At 41.2% G+C, this 19025-nt stretch overlaps 1 protein-coding gene across 2 annotated transcripts in view; it reads right to left on the reverse strand.

Moving 5' to 3' along the window:
* SNX2 (sorting nexin 2) overlaps positions 1 to 18180 on the reverse strand; it is a 52895-nt gene extending 34715 nt beyond the window's left edge. For both annotated transcript variants that reach the window (XM_024193390.2, XM_024193389.2), the window contains exons 1-2: positions 18025 to 18180; positions 4913 to 5030 (exon numbers count right to left, since the gene is read on the reverse strand). In XM_024193390.2, the coding sequence (XP_024049158.1) occupies positions 4913 to 5030; positions 18025 to 18132 (226 nt within the window). In that variant the 5' untranslated portion in view covers positions 18133 to 18180. The remainder of the gene's footprint in view (positions 1 to 4912; positions 5031 to 18024) is intronic.
* Between the last annotated feature and the right edge of the window lie 845 nt (positions 18181 to 19025).

Consider the following 19025-nt stretch of genomic DNA (forward strand, 5'->3'; position numbering starts at 1 on the left):
CAGTTAGTGCCCTTTCACACAGATAAATGAGAAAAGTTAAGATTGACCGTTCACCCATTTTTCAGTGCAAAATGTACAGTTTTATCATTTTCTATTCCACTGGAGCTCTTCCTCTGGTGCCATTATCTACTGCACATTTGTCAGTATTTGGCGCTGTAATTTATCTGTCAATTTGCTAACCTCATGTGCTCAGCCACCATACTTTCAAACGTCAAGAAGCCTTGGTACAAAACCATGAAATAAAGGTAGTCCAGTTAAGACTATACAACTGGAATGAAAAAAATCTATAAAACAGATGAGAAACTAACACAAGCAGAACCACCAATTCTGACTACAATAGAGAACCTAACCATACCACACGTTATCAGTTGGACAGAACCAGTTTCAGAACAAATGGTTGGTTGTGTCTCCACACTAGCTATACTGAATTAGTTTAAGAACCTCAGATCCATACTGGTTAGCTATTTTCTCCCCATCAAGTGTAATACAAAGTGCCGGTTATCACCTATAAAGTGATACATGTGCCGAGATCCACATACTTGAGAAATTGTCATAGCAATTCAGATGAACGTGGACACTTCTGCTTTTGATTCCTAGATGCTTCTGCTTTCAGTTCTTAAGAAATCACTTAAATGACATTTTTGTTTGATATATTTCCACTGGAAAAATTCTTTTCTTGTCTGTTTCACCAGAAAATGTGTTTGGCAAACTTCAGACCCGAACGTAAAGCATATGTTAAGCCAGTCTTTGGGCCATGTTATTTTAGTCACATAAGGAGGAAATTCACCAATTTAATCCAAATTTAAATGTTTAAAATATTTTACAAATCTAAGACCACTAGAAGTGTTTACACTGATTTTTAAAACCTCAGAGAAATGATTTTTATACAAAAGTAACTTTCTTCTGTTGTGTATGCTCGTGAACGTGAAAGTAAAATGGACTAGTATTGTTCTAGCTAAGAAAAATGCTTAACAGCATAAGCAGCAAAATGCAAATTATTTTAATTTTGCTTTAATATAATCTAAGGTGCTTTAGTCACAAGTTTTCTAATGTATGTGTCAGACTACAGCAAGTACATTATACAGTATACATTTTTATTGTGCAAAAGATTTTATATTTTAATGTTAAGAGTATTGAGCCAAATAAAGCTACTATACATGATATTTTTGAAGTACAGTGAAACTCATCTTAAGTAGTCACTCAATACCTACAAAAATGATCTTCTAATAAACACTGAACAGATTTGCACTCCATAGTCAGGAAAATCTTAAAACAGGAGGGGATCATTTCCACAAGCACCCAAGTTACCAGTCCCATTTTCCAAAAAGACTCATGCACTAGGTGTATTGAAAGCCAGTGAGACTTGGGCTCCTAGTGCATAAGTCTCTTTTCAAAATGGGACTTGGTAGCTTTTGAAAAATGTTACCTGAGGTACACAAAAGTGTTAGTAACGGTAACCAGCTGAATAAAGCATTGGCATCAGTGTGACACTGCGTCTAAAGAAGGGTTGAAAAAAATTACACTTGCTAAACAGACTGCATCTAAAATACTATTGGGCTTACAGTATTTGAAATCTAACTAGGATGAAGACATAGATTTGCTAGTTTTCTCTGAGATAGCCACTTCTACACCAGGACCAAGAACAGAAACATACACAAAGATAAACATTCAGAAATGTTTACAGTTATAGTTCTTTTTAAAACAGAAATAAGAGCACTATTATCCTTATTACAGAAATGATGGCCTAGAAACAGCCCCAGTAAGATTGTTTCAAATGGGATACATAATTCTCATGAAGGTATTTGTAAGCCTCTGATAAATGAGACTTCCTTCTGGCTTCATAAGGTAACTGCCTCTTTCGTTAAAATGACTCTTTGTTCGTTCAAGAAGAAACACAGAATATTCAACTTCTAAAAATCATACTGAGACACTGCTGATGTAATTTAATAGCCATGCCACCTTGTGATCAGGCACTTTATGTTAACAAAAGCAAGAATGAGACACTATCAACCTGAGTTATATGCTGCTCATCAGAGCTTCCCCTGTGGCTCTTGCAGTCCACAAACAACTGATAATCCACTTATTCTACCTGGATCTCAGAAATAAAGTGCCAATAACAGAACTCCACAAGGTGGATAATAATCAACTTTTTTTTAAATAAAGAAAACTGATTTTTAAATTAAATTAAATACAGGTGTTCTTTAAAAAAAAAAAGCTATTTGAAGTTGTCAACCTGTTAAAATAATTAAAATTAATACTAAGCAGTGGGTGTTAGCTGCCAAGTTTCACCAGTTCAGTGGTTTGAGTCACTGGCGAAGCACCTGGAGCCAAAGTTTGCTGAAGTGCTAAGCCAGCTTTTGACAGTAATAGCCTCTTCTGCAGGTGCAGAGAGAATATATTTTCCATTTCATTTTCTTCAACTAGTCCAGCTCAATGAGTAGTTCATTTAAAGTTAAGAAACCAGTTGGGTGTTGAGAAAGCAAGAAAGCTTTTTTCCCTCCTCCACCCTAATAAAAAAAACTTGGTGTAAGAGGATGAGATTTAATCATTGTAAAATCTTGAAAGATGCGATAACAAAGAAGCAATCGATTCAATTCACTACCTACAGATACTTCCTTTGTTTAATAAATAAGTTTTAAATTCAAAACATGTTTTGATAAACTTTTTTCCTTATTTATCTGGCACATTTAAAGTAGTTTTATTTAATGAAAAAAATTTAAATACTGGTTTTGTGCATTTTAAACTGAATTTTCATCCCAATAGAGCTTGACACAAATAGCAAGTAAAAAGTTAATCTAGCAAATAAGAACTCCATCATTCACAATTTTCTACCACAACAAAAATGTAAAAACTAAGAGTCTGAACAAATGTAAAGTAAGCTATTTAACTGCTACATGTGTGTATAGCTGTTTGGTGCGAAAGTTACATTTAGTTGTAAATCAACATGTTTTAATGGTCACCAACCAATGAGAATCATTTTTTAGGAAAATAATTGAAAAGTATAAATGCAAAACATAATTAAAATTGCCAGTTTCAATCAAGGTTTTCTGCTTACTGATTAGAGTCAGTGATTTAAATTGCTAACAGGATCCAATCACCAACCCCCCTATCGATATGCAGTAAAGCAGAACCAGTATCCAAGAGAGGGAAGAGAGAATACCACCCTGCTTTCAGCATCAGGAAGTGAGAAATCCAGTGGTTATAAGCCAAAGATCTGAATATATATTGACGCTCTATCAGCACTAATGAAAGCGCATTGTGACAAGCTTCATCAAATCGTGCATCATCTGTGGATTGTTAGGACAGGATTCCTAATGCTATCTATTACAGGCAGCCCAATGCTACATTTCTGCAGCTGTAGTTAAGTGGCTACATGTCTGCTACTCCAGCTAACAGTAGGAGATGCAATTAAATTTGCTTTTAGGCCATCATTTTTGAGTCTGGGTACTTAAGGTTTAGCTCCTAAATCCAGGTTTAAGCACTCAATTTTCCAGCCTATAAAAAAGTTTCAAGGAGGGACAAGGGCTCTTTATGCAAAGCTGAGAACCACAATACAAAAAGGCAAAGAAACAAGCAATAAGGCAATAACTATTTTATCTACATCCAATTTACTTCTGCACATTGCTATACTCCATCTAACATACACATCATGACATCCAGAGCATCACATTCCACACCAAAACATACAGTCTAAGCTAGGACTATGAGAAAAATGGCACTGAACTGGAGGAACAGGTTAGTGTATTTATTTGAAGATATACAGCCTGCTGTACGTATAGATGGCCAAACAAACATGTAATTGTCTTGATTGGTGAATGCATGCTGATCACTGAACAATGTATATTTGATTTGATTTTTGGAGGATAGACAATGGATATTTGATAAGATAAATGAAGAAGTTTATCATAGTTTGTAGACGTATTATAATTACAGTTAGGTATGCACTTCTGGTGCAGAGTATGATGCTGTGGAGCATGTGACATATTGTGAATGATGGATGGAGAACATCTTGTTCTAATCCCATGTGACAACTCCTATTTCACTTGAAACCTGGGAATTCTGCTTTATTATATGAAATATATCTCCACATTATAAACCTTGTGAAAATATTCTAATTTCAGTATAGGTACTAAGGAAAGATGTCCATGGTAGCTATCACAAGTTTCACTACAGTATCAAGTTGCCATTTCCATTTGATAGTTACTTGAGACAATTTTACTCGTTCAACAGTAGATGATTAATTAGGTGATAAATGTGAGAAGAAAGTGTTTCCAATCCATTGTTAGTTTTATATGTAGACAACATTGTGTGTTATATACAAACTAAATCTATGATTCGACCATTAAAACAATTAATTAGGAAGGCTTAGTTTGAGCCTGAGTACAATATTTAGCAACATAAAATTTTACATTAAAATGTCATCAGGTAATCGCAATGCACTAAATAGGACATAGTCCAAACAATTTTACTAAATTGAGATTTTTACTGCAGTTATCAATAATCTTAAAAAAGCAGTATCCCCAGAAGTTCACACAGCATTTCAATAATGTAGATGAGTAACCAAAACAACGACTGACAACAGTGGCCAAAGAGAATCCAAATATCAAAAGGGTAGACCAACTGTTAAAAAAGCAGTTTTTCTTCAAAAAGCATTTGCTGAGGGGGAGTGGGAGAGAATCATTGTTTTAGAGAGCCACAAGTCCATTTTATCATATTAAGGCATATGCATTTTAAATTCAAGTTCAGCATTACAAGTTTAACTACTTCATCTTTCCTCACAACTATACATCTAACAAAACTGCAGCTTTTTGAAAGAAAAAGGAATAAAGTTTCCATTACAGTATACCCCAAACTCAAAAGTGTAAGTGTCCATGTGAACTATATACTTTAAGAGAAAAGAAGAGAAAATTACCAGCAAAAAGGTCTTCCCTGTCATCATCTAGTATGATTTCTGCAGGCTTTGGACCATTAGAGTTTGTGCTGATGTCTTCTGTAGGAAGACTGGCTGGTTCCGGAGACGATGGGCTTGACTGTTAAAAGGAACAAACAGTTAGGAGGCAAAGAACTGGTACCGTAATCTGTTATAATCATTTTCATGCATTGCCACGATAGTCTTTTAACACAAGCAGAGAAAGCAACAACAACATGGAAAGGAAACCGTGTCAGCTATTTCCATTTCCTACTCCTAGTAGGATAACAATGACCAAAGGAAATGAATTAGTCACCAACTCTTTTCACTTATTCTTTATGGACATTAAAAAATTCACCTTTTCCTCCTCTTGATATGCATTTCCATAAGTTAATAAATATGTTTTATATAGTTAATAAGATAGAACCAAGAGCTGCTGTAGACAAATCCAGAATAAGTTTATCTACCATCTTCAACATTGAAATGTTTGAGTCTGGTTTCTCAGATTGCTGTACTCAGTTCCTTTTTGTAAATTTATGTTCAAAACAAACTGCAATTTAACCTTTCTGAACAGTTGTCCAAGATGTACAAATATGTCCACAAATCAGTTTTTACAAAGAGTAAAGGAATGAGTTAATTCCATTAGGATTTTTATTCTGCAAACTGTAAAGTGTCAAATCATGTTGTCATGGAAGTTAAGCTGGCCTCACAGAGACAAGGAGCATTTTAAATCTGCTGTTATCTATCTAACTTATTTTTCATTCTGAGGCATATACTAAAGTATCAAACAATTCACAGGATTAGTGTTCAGAGGTTAGCTGGGACAAACAAGAAAGAAATCCAGCTTCAGTGCTGTAACCAGGCCCCAGTTCTTCCACAGCTACAAAATTCACCTTTTGCTGAAGAACCGTACTCTAGTATCCAAGTCTTCATTTTAAAAAGCCTGAGTAACAGACTTTAAGCATGGTGTAAATTGTCCCCACTCATTTCAAAGGGTGTTTAGGCAATCATGCAGCTTCATAGCTGACATCACTCTGAATCATCACAATTCTGATTTGCTTGACATTTCAGCTAAAATAACATTCAAACAAGAAATGCTATATTGATTGTAACTAATATGCATGCTCATTTAACTCAATAAAATGTGTCCATCATTTCAAATTAAACTAAAGCTACCTCGATTTTTTAGTTTGCTGCATGGGAATCCCATGGTATTTATGAGGGTTTTTTTTAGTAGAAGTTAGGACAAACATCCTATAGAGCATACAGTGCCTTTACTACAAAAACAGTCATATACTGAATCTATGGCACAACGCTCTTTGATAAAGAAAAAATAATTTGATGTCAGGATGTGACTCAAAATAGCAAGACTTTATGCCAGTAGCCAAGACTTTGGACAATAAAGCCTTGCAGCAAAGCAGACAGTCTTGCCCATCTTAAGTGATATTAAGGATTCTCAACCGGGTCTCATGCCTCCAATACAAGTCATGCAGGAAATTCCCTAGCTCTTATCTTTGGCTTGGAGGGCCAAATCTTAAACTGGTTCAGGAACACTGCTCTGTTGGGTATATTTCAACTTTGAGTTCCTCAAAGACACCCTTCTCCGCCCCATCTACCAAAACACATTCTAGCCAGTTCCTTACAAGCATGAAGCAAGAGCTCCCCTAACCTCCAAGAATATAGGAAAAACCCACATAGGTTGGGGTTCTGTGCTGAGTCTCCAGTCAGCACAGCACAGAAGATGGGGCTTAGGGTGGGAGTAGAAATCCTCCCAATTATACAGTTCTCAAGGGGCCAGGGCAAACTCTGGAATAATGTAGAGCAGTGGCTCTCAACCTCTCCAGGCTAATGTACCCCTTTCAGGAGACTGATTTGTCTTGCGTACTCCCCAGTTTCACCTCACTTAAAAACTTCTTGCTTACAAAATCAGACATAAAAATACAGAAGTGTCACAGCACACTATTACTGAAAAATTGCTTACTTTCTCATTTTTACCATATAATTATAAAATAAAGAGATTGGAATATAAATACTTTGCTTAAATTTCAGTGTATAGTATATACAGCAGTATAAACAAGTCACTGTCTGTATGAAATTTTAGTTTGTACTGACTTCACTACTGCTTTTTATGTAGCCTGTTGTAAAACTAGGTAAATATCTAGATGAGTTGATGTGCCCCCTGGAAGACCTCTGCGTACCCCCCAGGGGTACATGTACTCCTGGTTGAGAATCAGAGATGTAGAGAAGCACTACTTTCATCGCAGTGAAGAAACAGAGTACCCACAGCATAACAGATTTTAACCCCCCAAATCAGAGATGGTTAGGTAGGTTGGTGACAATCCTGCAAGGTATATTCAGAGAAACAGAATAAACAAATAGTTGTCTCTTCTTAAAGGACACTAATCAGAATTTTTACTCTTGGAGAGTAAGCAACTCAGAGGAATGTAACAAAGGGGAAAAAATTAACTTTAAAACAGGCATAAAATGAAGGCAAATGCCAAAGAACCAGAAACAGTTAATTGATTTGACAACTTAAGGGACAGACTGAAGTAAGTGGGGAGAAAGTTTGAACTCCCATTACTCAAAAGCAAACTCAGATCTGTAAAAATCAGAGCAAGATTGCTGTAGACCAGGGGCGGGCAAACTTTTTGGCCTGAGAGCCGTATCGGGTTTCAGAAACTGTATGGAGGGCCAAAAAGGCCCCGCTTGAGAACATCCAGCCTATCCCTTGGGCCATGCCGCTTCCCACAGTCCCCATTGGCCTAGAACAGTGAACCGCAGCCAGTGGGAGCTGCGATCAGCCAAACCTGCAGACACTCCAGGTAAACAAACCGGCCCGGCCCGCCAGCGGATTTCCCTGACATAGAAAATGCTCCAGTTTGGATTCACTGGGCTTATGTATGATTAGCACTTCAGGCAACTTATATTTAGATTCCTAATTTTAGGCACCCAAACTTTGGGCTTCAGTATCTAATGTATAACATTCCCATTTTCCATGGATAATGTGGCGGGTGCAATTTTAATGGGCATCTGTAACAGGGAAGTGACCAATAAGCATATTAATAGTCCTGTCACGATGCCAGCCTCTTTTCACATCTACATGCCCAATCTTACAAAGCCTCTGTTCTCTTGTTTTAATGTGGGATGGTCCTGATAAGGGATCTCAACCTGGATTAGGTCCTTGGGCAATGCACTTCACTTCACTTTCTGGTTTCATTTGGCATCTGTGTCCTATGCAACACTGTTGCTAGTGGGCTATATCATTGTAGCTATTCACATCTTTCACTGGCTAGCCTGCAACTGAAGGAACATACATAGGGTACATTCAGCGTGAGGGAGACAATACTGTCTCCCTTCATGATGGCTTGCTTTTTGGTGTTTGGAGGAAATTGTGGCATAGATGAGAGCAACGTGACTAACTCAAGCCATATAAGACTGTGATGAGGTGTGCTCTGAGGGCTACATCTTAAATCTATCTAAATTTAAGCAGGCTATTAGATGAAATACCAGCATGTTAAACAGTGCCTTTAAATGGCAGTGCGATTCATCCAGCGTGCTAGATTGAGCCACACTGGCTACCTTATGGTTTCTGGGTGGAATTTTAGGTAGTAATGGTTTTGACCTATTCTTAAACTGCTTGCGACTTGCCTAAATGGGAGACCATGTCTCCCCTGGCACGGCTGCCACTCTTGCAATCAGAAGAGACCCTGAGCTTGATTTCTCCTTCATAAAAAGTAGGGGAGCTGATGGCAGAACTTCCTCTGTAAGGGCCCCTTCCTGTGTAAGTGCTCAGCTTCCCAAGGTTTAAATAGCTCTGATTTGTAACTCTTCTTGTTTAAAGGAGCGTTAGTGAAAGGGTGAGGCTGTTGAAGGCGGGATTTGTCTAGTAGGAAAGTGGAATGGAGGATTTAAAAGTTGTGATCAAATTATGTTTGGTAGGGTCAAAGTACCAAATGCTGCTGCTTTACCCAGGTTTTACTTCATTTTCCATGCTTTTGTTTTTAAATGTATGCCATGGGTTTCCTTTACCAAAATACATGTACATAAACATGATTACTACATGGTTACATGCTATATAGTTACTAAACTCCACTATTTGTATTCAGTCTCTACAGCTGAGGTGGGCAAACTACAGCCCACGGGACCATTCTCCCCGGCCCCTGAGCTCCTGGCCTGGGTGGCTAGCCCCCGGCCCCTCCCCTGCTGTTCCCCCACAGCCTCAGCTCACTGCGCCACCAGCGCAATGCTCTGGGTGGCGGGGCTGCGAGCTCCTGGGGCAGCGCAGCTGCAGAGCCCGGCCTGACCTGGTGCTCTGTGCTGTGCAGTGCGTGGCTGGCTCCAAGCAGGCAGCGCGGCTGCCTGTCCTGGTGCAGCCGCGGTGCCAGCCACCAGTGCTCCAGGCAGCACAGTAAGGGGGAAGGGAGCAGGTAAGGGAGGTTGGATAGAGGGCAGGGGAGTTCGGGGGGTGGTCAGGGGCCGGGGGTGTGGATGGGGCAGGAGTCCGGGGGGAGGCGGGAAGGAGTCAGTAATGAGAGGAGAGGTTGGATGGGGCGGCGGGGGGCAATCAGGGGTGGGTGTTCCGGGGGCAGTCAAGGGACAGGGAGAAGGGGTGGTTGGATGGGGCGGGGGGGCAGTCAGGAAGGAGAGGGGGTGGTGGAGGGGGTGGGGGGGGCAGTCAGGGGCAAGGGGCAGGGGGGGTGGGAGGGGGGGTGGGGGCTGGGCCATGCCTGCCTTTTTGGGATGTTCTCAAGCAAGCCTACAGCCATCTCAGAAGGACAAAAACCAGTAGAACTAAATGAATTACCCACATAGCTTGTGCTGGAGGCATAAGACGCAGGCGTGATAATCCTGCATAGATGGTATCTAGAAAGAAAACTGAGATACTGGCCACTTGTGGTTAAATATCCCATGGCTCTATTCACAAAGCGAGTAGGGATTAACAATTTGATTACATTCAGTTTACAAAAAAATCCCTCATTTCAGTTGTATAATGAATTCCTTTTCTGGTCTATAAACTGCTGGACAGTGTATTAGACACTGTTAGACAGATGACGTGTTCATCACAGATGATGATGCATTTAAGATGGGTTAAGGATCTATATATTTCCTGTAGTATCTAACTGTAAAGCTGTTTGAGTTCTTTTGGTCTGAAAGACATTACATAAATTCCAAGCCAAAGACTGCTAATTAGAGTTCAAGTTGAGAGTATATGTAAGTAATTTAACAGTTTAAAAAAAAAAAAAAAGCTTGAAAACATTAAATACCTATTAACCAGAGGACTAAATCTTCTAAATAAAGGTCTGTAGGCTAAAACAGTTATTCCGAAGCTTTCAAACACATTAGATTGCAGTTTTGTAAACAGATGAGCCCAAATTAGAATTGTACTGCCTTCAGAAAGACAGGTGTTATTCCTGATAATTATGAAGGTAGTAAAAAGGCCAAGTCACTGAACTTTTCTGAACTGAACCTACAGTAGTGACTAAAACACTGAATCAACAACAAATACTGAAAGGATGTAGTGGAGCTGGGACACAACACTGTTCAACCTCACTAATAAGCCATTATTCGGCATATTCAGTTATTCCTGCTCTATTCCACTCCTTATTCTGTCTAGATTGAGCAGAGACCAGAAAGTGTTCAATCTCTTGCTTATTTTGCTCCTGTAAGTATCAAGAAGAGCAGATGGAATACCCAAGAAAAGTAGAGCTGATGTATCAGAGTAGTATAAACTACTAGTAGGGTCATGGAGAGGGGAGATTTGAAGATTATCAGAAAACTGAGCAAGATTACATGGGGGAAAGACTAAGGCCCAAAAATACCTTCAGTGGGGGTTGTGTATGTACACGTGCATATTACTCCTGGGGAAATTCTGCACCACTGTGGAATGCAGAATTTGCAGAATTCCATTTTCCCCACAGAATTTCTGGCCGTCCCTAAGTGTCGCTGAACTCTGCAGAGCCCAGCTCGCAGTAAGCAGAGTGCCCAGCCCGGGTAGCCTGGAGACAGCACGCTCTTTGATCCTCATTCTCCCGGGACGAGAGAGGGCCTAGGAGACCCAGCTCTGGCAAAGGGTGAGGAAGGGCAAGACCACAGCACACCATGTCCCCTGGCGAGACAGTAAAGAAGTTGGACTGAGTAAAGGCTATGGGGGTGCTGGTGTCTGAACCAGGATCTGCCCTGCGGCTGGGATCCGTGGGGACAGGGGGTGCTGGACTGGGGGCTGCCCCATGGCTAGGTTCTGTTGGGAGGGGGGTGCTGGTGCCTGGGGGCTGCCCCGCAGCTGGGCTCTGTGGGCAGGGGGGGCTGGTGTCCCGTGGCTGGGCTCTGGTGGGAGAGGTGTGGTGTGGGTGTCTGGGCTGGGGGGTGCTCTGTGGCTGGGCTCTGGTGGGAGAGGGGGATGCTGGTGTCTGGGCCAGGGGGTGCCACGGGGCTGAGGTCTGGGGGGAAAAGGGGTGTGGGTATCTGAGCTCTGGAGGCCCCAAACAGCTCCCTCCAGCACCGCACAACTGTAACTGAGTTATTGTAGGGGTTTCTTTAACTCTCTACTCCTGGGGAAATCTTTTTTGCTGTTCTCTGTATTGTTGATATACTTTTTGACAGGTATTTTTAAATAAATTATCAAAATAATTGAAACTGGAGTAATTATACTGTTATTTAGACAAATAAAATATGCAGAAATTTTAATTTTTTGGCACAGAATTCCCCCAGGAGTAATGGCATATGTACATGCATTGAGTAAACAGCAAGAGTGAGGAAACAGGTTAAAGACACAAAATGGAAGGAGAAAACTGAAAAGAGACATGAGATGTAGGGAAAGACTGAAACATCTCCTGACAGGAAAAAAGCATTCAAGGAGACAAAAGCAACAGGTATGGATCCAGTCATCTGTCCTATGATAGAAGAAATAAATATAAAACAGGAGGCTAGAAGAGTAGTGTGTCAGTTCTTTTGGCATCAGAGACAGTTAAAACAAATTTCTAAGTATAAGACTCTGCCCTTACCCCCACCCATTCCAAGCTAAATTTGCATTTGAAAGCATATATTTCTCCTCTACTGTAATGTGAATCAGTTTCAGGGAAATATAGGCAGATTTTTCCACTATCAAGAATTTTATCTGCTCATTTATTACTTTTATTACAGAAGCATCTGTAGTGGCTCCAGTTATGGTTGCATGGTTTCAATTAAAGCACAGATTAAGTTCTTTCATCCAGGATTAAAATAAGTGTGAATTGTCATCAAAACTGCACCACTTAGTCTTAAGGTACAGATTTAGTTTTCTGTAAAGTTACAATAAAACATTCAATAGCTGAGGAGTTTTTGAAATGTTAGGGCTGAAGTCTAATGTTTCCTAGATTCTTTAGCTTAAAAATGGATTTCTCTTCATAATCAAAAGTTAAGGTAGAAGGACACACAAACAGATATTCATAAAATAGACTAGTTAAAAAAACAGTTGGCATTATTCAATCACAAATGCTGGCATGGAAGGCAACAGAAAATATTCTTTAGTAATCTGTAGATCTAAACAGCCTAGGGACCTTTGCAAGCTCGGTAACTGCAGGTCACTGAACTAAATATAGCTCGCTGCCTCAGATGTTTCCAAACTGTGGTCCATGAAGGACTATTAGATCCTATAGTGCTGACTCGCCTTGCTTTCAGGTGCTTCTATAGGTTCTTCTATTGTAATGAAGAGCCTACAGACCTGTAAAAGCAGATGGAAATAAGGAAGTCAGCCTAGCTGTCTGTCCCTGGCACCTGCTACGTAGAAGAGGAGACAGGAGATGTCTGTCACCCACCAAGAGAAGAATGTCTGGGAATAAGACAAATAAGGGGCAGGGAACCAAGTGCAAGGGAAGAGAAAGAACAGGGCAACAGATAAAAATAAGAGGTGAAGAGAACCAAGGGACCTGGGGGCAGAGAAGCACCTACAAAGGAGCGAGGAGGAGGGGAACAGAAAAGATGTGAGGGGAGATGAAATACAGAGCAGAGGTAGATAGCAATTATCTTTTTTTTAAAAAAAAAAAAGAACACTTGTTACAATAAATAACTTAACAAAACAAAAATCCTAGTATTACTTTTCCATGCAAGCAATTGCTGCAGTTGCCAAAAGAATAGTTTGTGACTATGAGTGGGAGGGGAAATAAGCAATCCATTTTTTTATTAAGATGCAGCCAGTACTCTGAAACAGTTCGAGAATCTCTGCTCTACTCTATTTGGCATCTTAAAATTTTATACTTATAGCAAATAAACTTATAACTAAGAGAGTTAAACAGTGATGTGGTGCTTGAAGTTTCAAGCATATAAAATATATGCTTAAAATATGAGTGCTTCAGCTCCCACTCCCCAATAACTAAAGTGCTTAGTGCCCTTTCACCAAGCCTCAAAAACCTCCAAATGTTCTGGATACAGAGCATGAATATAGAGCCTGTAATTTAACAATATACAAGGTTTTATGCACACAGATCATAAGGTTAATATGCAAAAACCTTTAACCCCTCATATTCCTTCAACATGTCACAATAAATGATCTGGAAAAAAGGATAAACAGTGAAGTGGCAACATTTTCAGATGATACAAAACTACTCAAGATAGTTAAGTCCCAGGCAGACTGTAAAGAGCTACAAAAAGATCTCTCAAAACTGGGTGACTGGGCAACAAAATGGCAGATAAAATTCAATGTTGATAAATGCAAAGTAATGCACATTGGAAAATATCATTCCAACTATACATATAAAATGACGGGGTCTAAATTAATTATTACCACTCAAGAAGGACATCTTGGAGTCATTGTAGATAGTTCTCTGAAAACATCCACTCAGTGTGCAGCAGAAGTCAAAAAAAGCAAACAATGTTGGGAATCATTAAGAAAGGGATAGATAAAAAGACAGAAAATATCATATTGCCTCTATATAAATCCATGGTACACCCACATCTTGAATACTGCGCGCAGATGTGGTCACCCCATCTCAAAAGAGATATATTGGAATTGGAAAAGGTGCAGAAAAGGGCAACAAAAATTATTAGAGGTATGGAGCATCTGCCATATGAGGGGAGATTAATAAGTCTGGGACTTTTCAGCTTAGAAAAAAAGACAACTAGGGGGGATATGATAGAGGTCTATAAAATCATGGCTGATGTGGAGAAAGTAAACAAGAAGTGTTATTTACTCCTTCTCATAACACAAGAACTAGGGGACATCAAATGAAATTAATAGGCAGCTGGTTTAAAACAAACAAAAGGAAGTATTTTTTCACACAATGCACAGTGGAACTCCTTGCCAGAGGATGTAGTGAAGGCCAAGACAACGATAGGATTCAAAAAGAACTAAATAAATTCATGGAGGATAGGTCCATCAAGAGGCTATCACCAGGATTGGCAGGGATGGTGTCCCTAGCCTCTGTTTTCCAGAAGCTGGGAATGGGTGACAGGGGATGGATCACTTGATGACTACCTGTTCTGTTCATTCCCTCTGGGGCACCTGGCATTGGCCACTGTCAGAAGACAGGATACTTGGCTAGATGGACTTTTGGTCTGACCCAGTATGGCCGTTCTTATGTTCTTAATATGCTTTACATACTGCAATATACAGTGATATACACAGAAAAACTGAAAGTGGGTAGAGGGACAATAGAGGTTGATTGAAGTCTGTACAGTGAATTTTTACATGTCAATATTGCTGTTTACCAAGATGTACAAGGTGTAATATGGGTAAGGCAAAATTTCCTGAGCTAGTAGTTTTCACAGTACTTACATTTAATTTTCTTTAAGTGTGATGTTCTTGTGTTACACTTTGTATAAGGTTTATATTATTAACTGGAGCAAACATATTTAAGTTAACAATGTTTGTTTTGCAGGGTAAAACTAAATAAATACATAGATGTTATAAAACATTTTAAATCTAAATTTGAAACATAATATCTGATAAAGAGTTTTCATTCACTCTCTTGGTTTTACTTCCACCAAACAGAAAATAGAAAATGAAGGGCATGATCTTGTGATATGTGAATGGCAACAAAATGCAAAAGGTGAGGGGAAACAATAAACTATGCTAAGAGAGGGAAAAGCAAATTTTAACAACAACAAAAACATCAGCAGAAAGAAATTCTTGTTTACTCTTCTTCCAGCCAGAAACAAAGGGAAGGGATGAAAAAATAAAAAGTGGGAAGACTCTCCTGTGATCAGCCTGAGGAGGAGTGAAGAGATAAGCTTCACGTTCAACAGACATCTAGGAGTCAAAACAAGAGAGGGAGTCCCCACCTCTGTAGGCTCCATAGTCAGCACTCAGGTAGTTGGGATCTCCCCCATCCCCATCAATTAGCGATGAAGAAAGAGGATGTTTTCACCTTCTTTGGAGTTATCCTTGGACTTCACTGTGCCCTCCCACCCACCATCTTCCATCCCTCTTCTCCCCAATATCAGTGTCTGACTGATAAGAGTGCAGTAAACGTTAATCACCAACTATGAAGGACACTCAAAGTTGGTTTTGTTTTATTTTTATTAAAAATAACACTCCTAAAGAATCTAAGAAATATTACCAAAGCAGGTACAATATGAAAGTTGTTAGAGCCACAGAATTTAAAAGCACAAGTTTCATAATCTCTTAATACAGCAGCCTAATGTAAAGCAATGTTATCAGATTGTTAGGCCAAGAGTGTGACCCATTTATTATTTTACAGCAAACAAGTGTGTTAGGAACCTTAGAATACAGAAAGAGAGACAGAGCTGCTGCCCTAAAGAGTTTAAAATCTAGTTTGAGACTAGGCAGGACTTTGTCAAAATTATAACTGAAGCCATTATCCCACACATGTACCCCCTCCGCTCAAAAAACCTGCTGCATGTAAATGAACTGTCTTTTTCTGACATATCAAAATATTTTACATATGAACATTGGGTATGTGTGATTGGAAGGTTATAAGAGGAACAGTGTTTACTCATACATGAGAGGGAAAAAATCAGAATTCCCAGAAAATGTTATTAGGAGTAACTTCATACTCTCTGCTGAAACCTCAAAAGGACACTTTTTTAAATTACCAGGGGGTAGCCGTGTTAGTCTGTAACCAAAAACAACAAGGAGTCCGGTGGCACCTTAAAAAACCTCACTTAGAGGTTTTTTACCCACGAAAGCTTATGCCCAAATAAATCTGCTGGTCTTTAAGGTGCCACTGGACTCCTTGTTGTTTTTTTAAATTAGTCAATTCAAATGAGTTAGTAATTCTTTTGATAAACAGTTCTAAAAAAAGTATCGACTTTTTAAAAAATATTGAGGGTTTTTCTTCTACTCATGTTTATAAGGCTCTTTTCAATTAATCACTTTCTTCCAATTGACTACATAGAGAAACAGTGAAACAAAGGCACTGTACACAGAGTGCTGTCAAATGCACAACGGAAACAAACTGAACTTTCGTCGGTTTTTCAGTTAATCTGTAGTGTTATTTGTACCATCGGAGATACCAAGCTTTCCATACAGAAATATGATTTTGAAGTTAACTGTATCCATTTAAGACTGGACTTTTAAACACAAAAAGATGTTTGTTGTTGTTGTTGTATGGAGATGGATTAGCCATAAATTCCAACACACCTCTCTCTAAGTTTGTAGTTTTATTCTAGGCAAGTAAGAGAGTTACTTTTTGTGTTTTAATGCAGTTCATCTGAAAGTACTAAAATATATACAGCCCTATTAGTTTTTCAATCTGGTCAAACAAACTGAATATTTTATATATGTACATAAGTGGGCCTACTGTATGCTTTGCAGATTTATTTTTCTGGAAAAAAATTGCCTGCAAACTGCATATTTAAAGTTTTAGTATTTAGCCTTTTATTTGTAAAGAGAGAATTCTCCTCAAAATACATTTATGTGCCTTATTATGTGTTTGAGAACATAATTTACTATATTTTTGTTACAGGAAGATAACACTGATAAAGATAGACCACATATGAACTGAACACACTGACCCATTACTGTAAAGTTCAGGGGCAGGAAGCTTCCTTCAACAAAAACAGGAACACTTCACATATTAGATAGATGTCTGCATGAACAGGACATGTAATGTTGTGCATTACAGTTTTGCATACTGAAAACAAAAACCAGGACAAATTACAGAGGAGAGGGAAGCTATCACTTTATAAAACTTTTTTTAACCTATGCAGACACTGCTTATTTCAAAAAAATGTTCAATTATATTTAATGGGCGGGGGGGTGGAGATGGGTTGCTTACAAAAAGCAAGACAGGTCTAGAGTTTTCAATAGCTGCACAAAGTTTTAAGAAACCTAGTTACTGAAAAATAATATGGTAATTGTAGGTTTCAAAAGCCCTCACATGGATGCATCTCTCTAACTAGCCATAAGTACCATCCATCCCTAAAGAGAGACAGATGACACTGAACTGCATCAAAATGAGAATCTTCAGACAGTGACGAGCTCCCAGGAGCTGCTCAATGCCAGCGTTAAAGGGAAGGAACAAACTCATTTTAAGGAGTGATCACATAGATTCCTTGAGCAAGGCAAGATAGAGGGATTTTTATCTTGGAAGGAAGTGGGTTATGTTTTCAGACCATGGGCTGGGGAGATGCAGAAAGTGAGATCTGGGGTAGGCAACATTATAAAGGGGAATGAGATGTTATTCCAGCAGGGAGACAGAGATGGGGGAAGAAAGAACATCTGGCAGAAGAAGAGACAGGTAGCTATTTCTCAGGCGAAAGCATGATCATCTCGGCAGCGGAGCGGAGGCTCCCCGGGGAAGGGAGCCCGGGACACTGGAGGGAGAGCGCTCTAGCAGGGGATGACAGCTCCAGAGAAGTGACCGCCCCGCTCAGGGGAGGCACACCCCAGCAGGGATGGGGGAGACCGTTAGCCGGCGCGGGGAGAGGTAGCTCGGAAGGGGTCAGAGGACGCCAACGCACCGGGGCAGGTTGGGGGCGGGGCTTCCTGTCACTAGTCACCGGAGCGCGGCGGAGGCCGGTGTGGGGACGCTGGAGCCCGGACATTCGGGCGGGTCGGCGCTCTCTGGCTACTGGGCGCGCGGGGCCCGACGGCCGCGGCTCTGCCCCGCAGGGCACGAAAAAGGCGGCGGGGGCCGGGTGACAGGGGCGCCGCGCGGCAGCAGGGCCCCGCCTCTCACCTCCAGGGTGGACACAGTGCTGGTGAACAAATCCTCGCCGTCCTCCAGCTCCTCGAGCTCGGGCTGCCTGGCTTCCCCGAGCGGAGGGGGCTCCCTCTCCGCCGCCATCTTCCCTTCCGTACTGGGGCGCGAGCTCCGGGTCCCCTCAGTCACGTGATGAACAGGCCCCGCTCCCTTTAGCACGTGACTAGAGCGCGCGCGCGCCACCTTCCCTATCTCCGGAGCCGGGAGCGCGCGAGTTGAGCAGCGGCCGTTCTGGAGCTCTGGCCGCTGAGTGTTCGGAGGGGCGGGGCAGCGGAAGGCCCCGCCCCGCACTGCGGCCAGTCCCGGACAGGTGTCGATGGCTGTTCTAGGCCCAGCTGCTGTGCCGGCGCGAGGCGCTGCTCCGTGAGCGGCTGGGGGAGAATCGCTTCCTCTCAGCTCCGTGTGTAGCCTCAGTCCCCGCCACCCCGCGTGTAGTGGCACAAATTGCTCCCTGGCAGAATTTCCTAGGTAGGTTGTACTGAGCATGCCACTACACTGGCAGCCCGGAGCCTGCGGGGCCGGGCAGCAGTCTGGCCCCATGAGCCAGCCGTGCAAAGTGCTACTGGTAGCACATTCTTACACGGAGCAATATCCTTCCTTATACCCCCCCGCCTGGAGCCCGCTGTGCGGAGCTGGCGGCAAAGCCTTCGCGGACCCTGAGCCTGCGGGGTGCCAGCCAGTTGCCTGGACCCCAGAGCCTGCTGCGGAGCCGGCGGCAGCCCAGGCCCCGGTCCCCGTCGCCTTTAGCACACAGCTGTGCTGGGCCTTGGCTGTATGCTAATTGGGCCACATGTGGGCTGCGGGCTGAGAACCGCTGCTCTGAGGCTAGGCCCACGTTAACTCTGTGGGAGAACCCTTTTGGTGATAATCCAGTAGGTTGAGTGCTAAATCCCCCTATAAATTTTAATTTCCTCTATGCCTACTATATTCAAATTAGTTCATGAACATAGGGTGACCAGATAGAAAGTGTGAAAAAT

This window comes from Terrapene carolina, unplaced genomic scaffold (assembly GCF_002925995.2).
Source record: "Terrapene carolina triunguis isolate 2854851 unplaced genomic scaffold, T_m_triunguis-2.0 Scaffold113, whole genome shotgun sequence".
NCBI lineage: Eukaryota > Metazoa > Chordata > Testudines > Emydidae > Terrapene > Terrapene triunguis.